General features: G+C 36.0%; 1 protein-coding gene across 1 annotated transcript in view; it reads left to right on the top strand.

Annotated features, from left to right (window-relative positions):
- The window catches only part of ZRANB3 (zinc finger, RAN-binding domain containing 3), a 343,238-nt gene that overhangs the window by 21,528 nt on the left and 309,468 nt on the right, over positions 1–12,242 (top strand). Inside the window, exon 2 of the mRNA XM_011937745.1 lies at positions 4,943–5,110. Coding sequence (XP_011793135.1) covers positions 4,950–5,110 — 161 coding nt within the window. The 5' untranslated portion in view covers positions 4,943–4,949. The remainder of the gene's footprint in view (positions 1–4,942; positions 5,111–12,242) is intronic.

The raw sequence follows: 12,242 nt of genomic DNA, 5'->3' as shown, positions 1-12,242 counted from the left end.
TATCTAGATTTGTTGTATTAGGTTCAGAGTATGTGGGGAATTGTAGAAACCCTCTTTTATCATCTTGTGTGTCTTCTGTTAACATGTCTGTTATACCTTATTCTAAAATTGAGTCTCAAACTAGAATCCCTTTGAAGACAGATGCTTCTTTAGAGGTTCTTTGACCTAAATGGTTCAGCATTTGTAGTAAGTTTTATTCTGGTGTCTAATCAGACGCCTATTCATAGCCTGTAAGAAGGAATGTGACTTTAAATGGACTTTGCTGATGTGCTCCTGTCCACATTATTTTTTCTTTAAGTCATAGCCATATGGTAAGTTTTCTGTTTTGTTATGGTTCTCTTTAATTGATGGGCATGCAGTGGGTGTTTCTTGGAAATGGTCAATGATTATTAAAATATTTCTGGAAGAAAAATTTTTTTAAAAGTATATATTGCTGGTTTCATTTTGATAGGCTCCCCCCGCCTTACTGCAAGTAAATTAGTATACATATATTGAATAAAACCTTTTAAGCTAAACCTCTGAACTAAATACAGTATTCATGATTAAAGAAGTATGCAGGGCCGGGCGCGGTGGCTCAAGCCTGTAATCCCAGCACTTTGGGAGGCCGAGACGGGCGGATCACAAGGTCAGGAGATCGAGACCATCCTGGCTAACCCGGTGAAACCCCGTCTCTACTTAAAAAAAAAAAAATACAAAAAACTAGCCGTGCGAGGTGGCGGGCGCCTGTGGTCCCAGCTACTCGGGAGGCTGAAGCAGGAGAAAGGCGTAAACCCAGGAGGAGGAGCTTGCAGTGAGCTGAGATCCGGCCACTGCACTCCAGCCTGGGTGACAGAGCAAGACTCCGTCTCAAAAAAAAAAAAAAAAAGTATGCACATTATTATAACTATAAATTCTAAATTTCTTGGTAATCCAGAATGAAGATAAAATCTGCATCTTCTTTTATTAATGTAATGTTGGTTACAACTGACTTTTTGTAGCAATTAAATCTATGTGGCCGAACCTACATGAGATATTCGTTATTATACCTTTTTTACTTTAGATCCTATAAATAGAAAATAATATTTTTAAAATTATTTTTAGGATTAACAAAAACATTCATGTTTTATTCATTAGATTGTACCACTACGTATTTTAAAGTTCTTTATGTATCTAAATATCTGCTTAAATCATCAATGAGCCACACTATAATCTTAAGTTCAACTGAAATTTTTTTCTGTACATTTTCATAATGTTTTAGATTTCTTTAATCTTCACATTTAAATAACTTTTTTCTCTTATTTGTGACTATTAAAACAAATTTTTGATTAATATAACTTTAGTTTCATTGTTTATTTTTACAAATATTGTGCCTGAGTCAGTCCTCATAAAAATAAATCATGTAAGCGGCAGAGTGACCCCAATTTACCAGATATTTTTGGAGTGTCTATTAAAATTTTTAGTAAAATTGTAAAGTGCAAAGGAGTCGTTTTGCTTTATTTTGTTATTCTCCCTCTCTCCCTCTCTCTTTCTTATTTTCTTTTCCTTTTCTTTCCGTTCCTTTTCCTTTTCCTTTCCTTCCTTTCCTTGAGTGCAGTGACAAGATCATAGTTCAAATTCCTGGGCTTAAGCAGTCCTCTCAAGCCTCCCAAGTAGTTGGAACTACAGGCATGCACCCCCACAACAGGCTAATTTTATGATCTTTTGTAAGCAACAGGATCTCGCTATTTGCCCTGGCTGATCTTCAGCTCCTGTCCTCAAACTATTCTCCTGCCTCAACCTCCCAAATTGTTGGGATTACAGTGATGAGCCACTGCACCCAGCAAAGAAAAAAAAAGGAGTCTTAAATAAAGATGATAAACAACAAAATTATTTTGTTTTTAAGTTTTTACTTCTTGCCAGTGTTCCACCCTGAAACATTGCATCCTTCATCCCATTGATCCTAAAAAGTGCTTCTGAAACTCCTGTTACTTCTGGAAAGTGGACATGGTTTTCTGCTGCTGTTAGCCTTGCCAGAATGAATTTTACTTAATCTCTGCTCCTTTGAGTTTTGACTTTCTAAAGTCCACAATAGGTATATCTGATTAGTAGCTCCAAGGCAGGCTGGGAAAGTGATATTTCTCGTGTGTATCCAGCCTCTATCTCTTCCTATAGGAACTTAGGCTCATATTTTCAAACATACCTGACATTTCCACTTCGTATCTTATAGCCATCTCAAAGGATATCTATTGATTATTTTTCTCCCCTATTTATTTATTCTGTAGTCCTCACTATCCCAGCCAACTGCATCACTAACTCCATCACTCTAGGTCCACATTTTGATTCTCCATTTCTCTTATTCTTTACATGTACTGCATCAGCAGGTGCTGTTTGCTTTACCTCTGCTACACTTCCTGAATCTTTTCAGTTTCACTGTTAAAGGTTTTTTGCCTTGTCTGTTGCAACCTGAAAACAGTTTTCCTGCTTTCATGCTTTCCCTTTTTGCTCCATTCTCTATTCCTTGCTAAGTTTTGTTATGGGGGTGGTGGTGCTGAGAGGGTCCTATGGAGGCCCACTCAGAAGTGTTTATGAGGACCTTATTCAGACAGAACTGACTCATAAATCATTTCTAAATTCGGTTGCCTACTGAAGCAGTGGAGGCTTTGTTGAGTGGCCAAATCCTGTAAGAACATTTATCTCCTGACTATTAATATCTTTATCTCCTTCAGGTGTTTTTTGAAATGTAAGTCAGATTGTGTCATTCCCCTGTTTAAACCTTCCATGGAGTACTGTCCAATAGAACTTTGAGTGAAGAGAGAAATGTTCTGTATCTTTACTATTAAATATCATAGCTTGGACCAGACATATGTTACTGTTGAGCCCTTGAAACATGGCTGGTGAAACTGGAGAACCGAATTTTCAAATTTAAATAGTCCCATTTGGTTAATGGTGTATAGGACAGCAAACTCCATTTGCATTCCTTCCTTCTTAAAAAGGAATCCAAAGTTATTATCAAGGCTGTATATGATTTGGCTCTTGTTTATCTCGGTAGCTTCATCTTATACCATTCCCTCCTTTGGGTCATCAGCCACATTGGCTTTTTTTTTTTCTTTTGTTTTTTTGAGATGGAGTCTCGTTCTGTTACCCAAGCTGGAGTGCAGTGGTGTGATCTCAGCTCACTGCAACTTCCTCCTCCTGAGTTCAAGTGATTGTCATGCCAGGATTACAGGCATGCGCCACCACACCCAGCTAATTTTTGTATTTTTAGTAGAGACAGTGTTTCGCCACATTGACCAGGCTGGTCTCGAACTCCTGACCTCAGGTGATCCGCCCACCTTGGCCTCCCAAAATGCTGAGATTATAGGCATGAGCCGCCGTGCCTGGTCCATGTTAGCCTTCTTTTTGTTTTCTGAAAACACCAAGCCCTTTCTCAATTTGGGTCCTTTGCACTGATGCTCTCTACTTAGACTGCTCTTCTCTTAATTTTGATCCTGGGTGGCTTTTTACATCTTTCAGACCATAAGCCAAATAGCACTTCCTAAGACAGGCCACTGTTGGTCAGCCTACCTAAAGTGACTCATAGTCTCTTAAATTCCTTACACTATTTGTGCTGTATTATAATTAATCATCCTTCCCATTCGATCAGGTGCAGCAGAAAACAAAAAAGAAAAACCATCATATTTATGTATTTGCTAATTTTTAGTCTTCCCCGAAGAATATAAGCCTTATGAGTGTGTGGGTCTTGCTTCTGTAGGTTGTGGCATGTAGTACCTATTTGTTATGAATAAATAAACACTTGCTTTATTCTCGACCTTAGTAGACACAGAAGTTGGTTACTTTTTTGGATGGAAGAGAGTTATAGTTACATAAGTCTGCATGTAATTGAGGAAAAAAGCAAATTTTTTTTCTTTAAGATGGAATCGCACTCTGTCGCCCAGGCTGGAGTGTGGTGGTACGATCTCGGCTCACTGCAACCTCCGCCTCCTGGGTTCAAGCGATTCTGCTGCCTCAGCCTCCTAAATAGCTGGGACTACAGGTGAGTGCCACCACGCCCAGCTAATTTTTGTATTTTTAATAGAGACGGAGTTTCAACATACTGGCCAGGCTGGTCTCGAACTCCTGACCTCGTGATCCACCCACCTTGGCCTCCCAGACTGCTGGGATTACAGGCGTGAGCCACTGCGCCTGGCCTGCAAACTGTTTTTAAAAGATGAAATGAGATAATATATAAACAGAAGGCAGGGTACCATCTAAATACAAAATATTATTATTTGATAGGCATTGTAGTGTAGTGGTGTAATAGGACATTTTTTTCCAGTGAGAATATTTAATTTATAAGAATTTACAGATATATGAAATTTTTATGTCATAGAAAATTAAAATAACATCTGTGGAAAACCAGGGGGTGAGGAAGGTGTTAATAAGGCAGAGTTATACTGTGGATTCAGCTCATTAAAAAAATTAATTTCAATATTTAAACAATTTAATGATCATTAATTTAATTACAATAAATTTGATTTTGGACTTAATGTCTTTGTATTTTATAATTTTTCAAAATGCAGCTTTACCTCACTCTTAGAAAATCTGGTGTGATATGAAAATGTGGATCCATAAAAGGATAAATTATTAAAGGACTCATCTTTCTCTAGCAGATTCATCCCTTATTTTAAAAATTATCCAATTTGTGGAAAATGTAGTTTATTTGTAATTTTGTAGTAATACATTTGTGGCGTTAAGCTGGTGTACGGTATTAGGGCTTGAAATAGTGCATGCTGAGTTCCTAGAGAGTGCCTTAAGTGATTGCTTTCAAACTCAGTGCTGTGAATTTTCTTAGTAGCTTACTGTGAGAATATGATTTAATTTATATAAATGGTATGTCAAAGCTATTAATATGTACTTTAATATTATTTACATGTGATTCTGTAACATACTTAGTAATATGTATTTCTTATACCCCTCCCTTTTTTGTTGTGACTTTGTTTTTTAGGATCATCATGCCTAGGGTTCATAACATAAAGAAGTCTCTTACACCTCAGATTTCTTGTGTGACAAGTGAATCTGATAAACTGCTGGACTTTTTGCCTGACAGACTAAGAGCAAAGCTGCTTCCATTCCAGAAAGATGGCATCATTTTTGCCCTCAAAAGAAATGGCAGGTAAAATTCTTCTTTTAAGACATGCTAAAAATATTAAATTCCTGGCAAGTGTATTAAAAACAAAGTTCTGTTCAAACTATTTTTTTCAAACAATGTTTTTTTTTAGTAGAATTGATTGTGACTAAGTTAGCTTTATCCATTTACTATGGTTGACTTACACTTCATGTTGAAATATGTTGAACCAATTGTGATTTCTTAAGAGAAAGTATGTTCAGTTATCTTAATTATTTCAGTTATCAGATATTCTCAGCAACTCATATATTGACAGTTTTCTAGAATGTATTGCTTTTACATGAAACTAATTCAACTTATTTCCATCGTTTTTTGGTTTTTTTGTCTCTTACCAGAAGGATTTTTTTTTTTTTTTTTTTTAACAGACCCTGCCCTTTCACTGAGGCTGGAGTGTAGTGGCATGATCTTGGCTCACTGCAACCTCTGTCTCTTGGGTTTAAGTGATTCTGCCACATCAGCCTCCTGAATAGCTGGAACTATGGGGTGCACACCACCACACTCAGGTAATTTTTGTTTTTGTTTTGTTTTTTTTTTGTTTTTTTTAGGGATGGGTTTTCACCATGTTGCCCAGGCTGGTCAAACTCCTGGGCTCAAGTGATCCTTCTGCCTTGCCTCCCAAAGTGCTGAGATTACAGGCATAAGCCACTGCACCCATCCATTGTATTTTTATTCATTTTATTTTTCACCTTAGATTTAGCAACTTCTGGGTGTGTCTTATGAGTACCTTATAGTACTGTCTGTATTTCTTTACTTCTTTCAAACTTCATGATAGTTATATGATCTCTTCCATCAAATTGGGCCATTATATGGTTTTCTATATTTTTAAGGATAGCATTGTTTTAGTTCCACAGTCACATATATGATATACTTTCTCTTCAACATTTTATTATGAACAATTTAAAAAACATACAACGAAATTGAAAGAATGTTAGAGTAAATGCTTGGTAGAGGCAACACACGCAGTTTATTATTAACATTTTGCCATGCTTGGTCTATCACGTATTTATCTATTAATCCATCCCTCTATCCTTCTACCCCATCAGTCCATTTTATTATTTTCATTTATTTCAAAGTAAATTGCAGACATTATTATACTTTCTCATATATACTTAAGTATATGTATGATTAACTAGAATTCATATTTGTTTATAGATTTTTTTCTGTTGTGATTTAATTAATGAAATGTACAAACCTTGACAAATGCATATACTTTTATAACCTAAACCCATCATCCTAGAAAGTTACTTCATTCCCTTTCTCAGTCAGTCCTCACTCTCACATTGATCTGATGTTTTTTATTTTGCCTGTTTTTAGTGGTTTATATAAATGGAATCCAGTTGTATGTGCTGTTTATGAAAAACTTTTTAAAATTGTTGTAGTCTTATTGAGATTCATGTATTAGTAGTTTGTTTATATTGTACACATTTGTATTTATAACTATTAGTTGACACTTAAGGTTATATACCAGGTGTTTTTCACCTTACACCTGCATCTTCTCAGTTTCTCCACCCTAGACATCACTTCTGTAGATTTCCATTGCTTTTATGGAGTTAGAAAAGTTGTACTCTTCCATATTCACATTGTTAACCGTCCTCAAATTCCTGAAGATTCAGTCACAAATGACATTTTAAACTGCCATTTGACAGCCTTTAGCTCCTTTAGGTACTTCATATTTTGTGTGGTTGGGCTTCTCACTATGGCAGAGTAGAAAGAACATACGCTTTAAGTTTAGACTTGGTTTAAATCTGAGCCACTTACTATCTCTGTGATGCTGTGCATGCTTCTTTAACAATTCATACTTCAGATTCATTAACTATAAAATGGATTTTATAATCCTAATTACTGTGGTTACAAAAGAAGACAGAGTTCTTCATAATGGTGAAATAAAATGCCTTTTCCCTTTTTCGTAGCTAGACTTAGTAATTTCCAAACACTTGTCTCTGGACTGTTAACCAGTCCTAACAAAATATGGATACCTGTAGCAAAATGAGAAAATAAAAACTGTGCTGTTCATAAAGCAAAATTCATTCATTTTAGAGAACCTTCATTTATTTTGAGCTTAAGTCTTCTTTTTTGGAGGCTTAGAATTGTCCTTTCTTTTCTGAAAACATGATGTTAGTTGCGGAAATTTTTTATTATATTATTTGGCAGAATGAAAACTTGGAAATGTTTCCCATCAAGTTTTTTGTTTACTTGACCATGAAATAATTTCAGGATTTAAAAATAATTTCAGGATATATTTTATCTTGAGTTCATTCTTCAGTAATATTTTCATTGGCAATATAGGTCTGCTTTAATAGTTATTTTTTTCTTAGCACTTAGAAGGTTGTATCCTCCTGTCTTCTGTCTTCCATAATTGTCATTGATAATATACCCTTGAGTCTCAAAATAGCACCTTACAGATGACTTATTTATTACAAAGGGAAAAATTACAAAATGGCCAAGCTTGGTATTGCTAATAGTGGGATAGCCACATGCTTAATGTGGTGCACAGAAGAGACATAACATTACCTTATGTGGTGTTCTTACTGGAAACATTTGATCTGGGAATCATGGTGAAACTGTCCAACTAATCCAGAATGTAGAACATTTTTTCATGCCAACTGACCTGGACTCTTCAAAGGATTCAGTGTCATCAAAAATCAAAGGAAGTAGTGTATCAAGGAAAGTCTCTAAATTGAGAGAGACCTAATAACTATACCATCTAAAAGTAATGCACAAGCCTTGGTTTGTAAAAAGAAAAACTTGATCAGTAAAAAGAAAAACTTTAGGGAACGCTTTTAAGATCACCGGGAAAATTTCATCTGGACTCTATTTAGATGATGTTATTGGATTAATGTTGATTATCTTAGATGAGGTAATGGTGTTGTCGTTGAATAGAAGAATGTTCTTGTTTCTGATAAATGCATGATAAAGAATTTTCAGACGAAGAATAGTGCTATTGTTAGTGCTATACTTTCTACATTTTCCCAAAAGGGAAAGACTTCTGTTCAGAAACATCTTGAGTGGATGAGCCAAAATGTTAAGTGTGAATTTAGTGAGTAGTGTATTCTGGTGGGTGTCTTCATTGGTGAGTGGTATCATCTGTGGGGTATGCTCATTGAATTATTCTCTTTTGCTTTTCTGTGAGTTTGAAATTTTTTAAAATAAAAAAAAAATCCGTCCAATTTTTGTTCCTTTGTGCATCATCTGACTTGAAGATTTTCTTGTCTTTGGAGTTCTGCAGTTTCACTATACTTTATTCAGTATGGTTTTCTTTTTATTTATCTTGTTTAGGATTATTGTGCCTTTTAAATCTGGGATTTGTGTCTGTTGATTCTAGGAGATTCTCAGCTATTCCCTCTTTAAATATTGCTTCTCCCCCATTTGTTTTGTCTGCTGCAATTCCAGTTAGATTTATACTTGACCTTTTTCCTTCATCCTATGCCTCTATTAATGTCTCTTATATATTCTCTTTATTACATTATGACTGTTTTCAAGTTCTCTTATACAATTCATAACCAGCTGGTCTAATCTGCTGTTTAACCAACCTATTCAGTTTTTTTAAAGTACTTTTTTTTAAACTGATACATAATTTACACGGACAAAGGTATACAGATTGTGAATGTATAGCTTGAAGAATTTTCACCGTGTAGCATCACCAAGATCGAGAAATAGAACATTGCCAGCACCACAGAAACCTCCCTCTTATCCCTTCCAATCATTACTACTTCCTTTCTCTCGAAAAGTAACCACTATCCTGACTTCTAACATTATTGATTGCTTTGCCTGTTCAACTATATTATTGTAATTGTATATTCTTTTGTATCTTGTTTTTCTCAACATCATTGTGAGATCAATCTATGTTTTTGTATGTGGTTGTAGTTCGTTCATTCTCATTGCCATGTAAAATTCCATCTTGTGATTATACCATAATTTATTCATACCACTGTGGAGCATTTGGGTTATTTCTAGTTTGGGGCTCATAAAATAGTAATGATATGAATGTTCTTATACAAATCTTTTGGTGAACGTATATACACACTTTGATGTGTATCTACCAAGAAGAATTGTTGGGTCATAGGGTGTGCGTGTATTCCATTTTAGTAGATAATGCCTATATTAGTTTGCTAGGACTATCATAAAAGCATACTGCAGCTGGGTGGCTTAAACAACAGAAATTTATTTTCCCACAGTTTTGGAGGCTAGTAGTCCAAAATTAAGGTGTTGGCAGGGTTGGTTCCTCTTGAGAGCTGTGAAGGAATTGTCTTTTCCAGGGCTCTCTTCTTGACTTGTAGGCTACTGTTTTCTTCTTATTTCTATTCAAATTATCTTCCCTCTGTTTATGTCTCTAGGTCCAAATTTGCCTTTTTTATATGGACACTAGTCATATCCATTACATTGGTGATACCCTAATGACTTTATCTTAAGTAATTATGTCTGCAGTGACCATATTTCCAAATAAGGTCACATTTTGAGGTACTGGGGGTTTGAACTTCAGCATATGAATTTTGGCGATATATAATTCAACCCATACCACTGCTAAACATTTTCCAATGTAATTTCACCAATTTTTTCTTGTATCAACAGTGTTTAAGAGTTCCATTTATATCTCATCCTCACCAACACTTCATTTTGCCTCTCTTTATTTTCATTTTAGATATTCTGGTAGGTATATAGTGATGTATAATTGAGGTTTTTATTTACATTTCTCTGATGATAAGTAAAATGTAATACCTTATCATATGCTTATTAGTAATTTGGACATCTTTTGTTAAGTGCCTGTTCATGTCTAATCTGTTTTTCTTCTGGATTGTCTATTTGCCTTTTTCTTATTGTTTTGTAGGAGTCCTTTTGTCAGATTTATATTCTGGATATGAGTCTTTTATCAGGTATATTTATTGCAAGTAAATTTTCTCAGGTTGTGTTTTGCGTTTTCCTTGTCTTAATGATGTCTTCTGATAAGCAGAGATTCTCAATTTTAATGTCATCTTACATAATCTTTATCCGTATTCGTTCTATGCCTGGCACTTCTTTTTTTTTTTTTTTTTTTAAGACAGAGTTGCCGGGCACGGTGGCTCAAGCCTGTAATCCCAGCACTTTGGGAGGCCGAGACGGGCGGATCACGAGGTCAGAAGATCGAGACCATCCTGGCTAATGCGGTGAAACCCCGTCTCTACTAAAAAATACAAAAAACTAGCCGGGCGAGGTGGCGGGCGCCTGTAGTCCCAGCTACTCGGGAGGCTGAGGCAGGAGAATGGCGTAAAAACCCGGGAGGCGGAGCTTGCAGTGAGCTGAGATCCGGCCACTGCACTCCAGCCTGGGTGACAGAGCGAGACTCCGTCTCAAAAAAAAAAAAAAAAAAAAGACAGTGTCTTGCTCTGTCTCCCAGGTTGGAGTGCAGTGGCCCTATCTCTGCTCACTGCAACCTCCACCTCATGGGTTTAAGCAATTCTCCTGCCTCAGCCTCCCGAGTAGCTGGGACTACAGACGTCTGCCACCACACCCGGCTAAGTTTTGTATTTTTAGTGGAGACGGGGTTTCACCATATTGGCCAGGCTGCTCTGGAACTCCTGACCTTGTGATCCGCCCGCCTCTGCCTTCCAAAGTGTTGGGATTACAAGTGTGAGCCACCGTGCCCGGTCTGGCTGTCACTTCTCTGATCAAATTTTAAAAATCTTTGTCTACTACAAAGTCATGAAGAGATTTCCTGTGTTTTCTTCTAAAAGCTATATTGTTTTAATTTTTACATTAATTTGATTTACAATGTACTTTGAATTGTTTTGTGTATGTGGTATGAAGTAGACATCAGGATTGATTACTTATTTATTTATTAATTTTTTGAGACAGAATCTCGCTATCTCCCAGGCTGGAGTACAGTGGTGCGATCTCGGCTCACTGCAACCTCTGCCTCCCGGGTTCAGGCGATTCTCCTGCATCGGTCTCCCAAGTAGCTGGGACTGCAGGTGCACACCACCATGCCCAGCTAATTTTTGTATTTTTAGTAAAGACAAAGTTTTACCATGTTGGCCTGGCTCTTCCCGAACTCCTGACCTCCACTGATCTGCCCGCCTGGGCCTCCCAAAGTACTGGGATTACAAGTGTGAGTCACTGTGCTTGGCCTCACTTACTTATTTTTAAGTTTATTTTTACATATGAATGTCTACTTGATCTAGCACAATTTATTGAAAAGACTTTTTCTTACTGCATTGTAATGTTACTTTTGTCATAAATCAAGTAATTTTATGTGTATACCTTTCTAGGTTAGTGCTGTCTAATGGAACTTTCCACTGTGATGGAAATACTCTTTATGTATACTGTTCAATTCAGTAGCTATTCACTGCAGATGGCTATTGAGTACTTGAAGTGTGACTAGTGCAACTAATGATTGCATTTTTAATTTTACTAATTTTAATTAATTCAAATTTAAATAGTCACATGTTTAGTACCCACCATATGGAATAGTGCAGTTGTAGATTCTTTGTTTTGTTTCTCTGTTTGCAATCTTTGTGTCAGTACCATACTTCTTCATACTTCTTACCGTAGCTTTATAATAAATACTCTGGTATCCGATAGTATAAATCTTTCAGCCTTACTCTTTCAAAATTGTCTCAGCTATTATTGACTCTTTGAATTACATGTAAATTGTAGAAGTCATTTATCAATTTTCACAAAAAAATTTGCTAGGATTGTGAATTGAGTTTTATTGCATCTATAGATCAGTTTGGGGATAATCGATATATTTATAATACGGAATATTTCATTCCATGAACATGAATTATTTTTACATTTACTTAATTGCTTTTTTTGGTGTCCTGTATACCTCTTATCTTTTTTGTGTGTGCTGTAGTTTTGATATTTTGCATTTAGCCATATTCAAGCTTACTGATGTTATCTTTTGCTGTTAATTAATTTATTGAATTCTCTTAAGGAGAGAACCACTCAATTTCTTTCTTGATAAACAAGGGAGAACTGTGCTTCTTAGCCATGACTTTCTAAACAAAGCAAAGAGTTGGTATTGCACTGGGCTTTGGAAGCTTGGAGACTTTCAAAAACAGGAGTGTTTAAGGACTGTATGAAATTTCTGTGTATACTTTAGGGATTAGCTGAGTAGGGACTACCAGAGAACAGTTAGTCCTTT

Source organism: Colobus angolensis, unplaced genomic scaffold, assembly GCF_000951035.1.
Source record: "Colobus angolensis palliatus isolate OR3802 unplaced genomic scaffold, Cang.pa_1.0 Scaffold168, whole genome shotgun sequence".
In the NCBI taxonomy this organism is placed as follows: Eukaryota; Metazoa; Chordata; class Mammalia; order Primates; family Cercopithecidae; genus Colobus; species Colobus angolensis.
The sequence above is the reverse complement of the archived record's forward strand: the minus strand, read 5'-3'. Positions and strand labels throughout refer to the sequence as shown.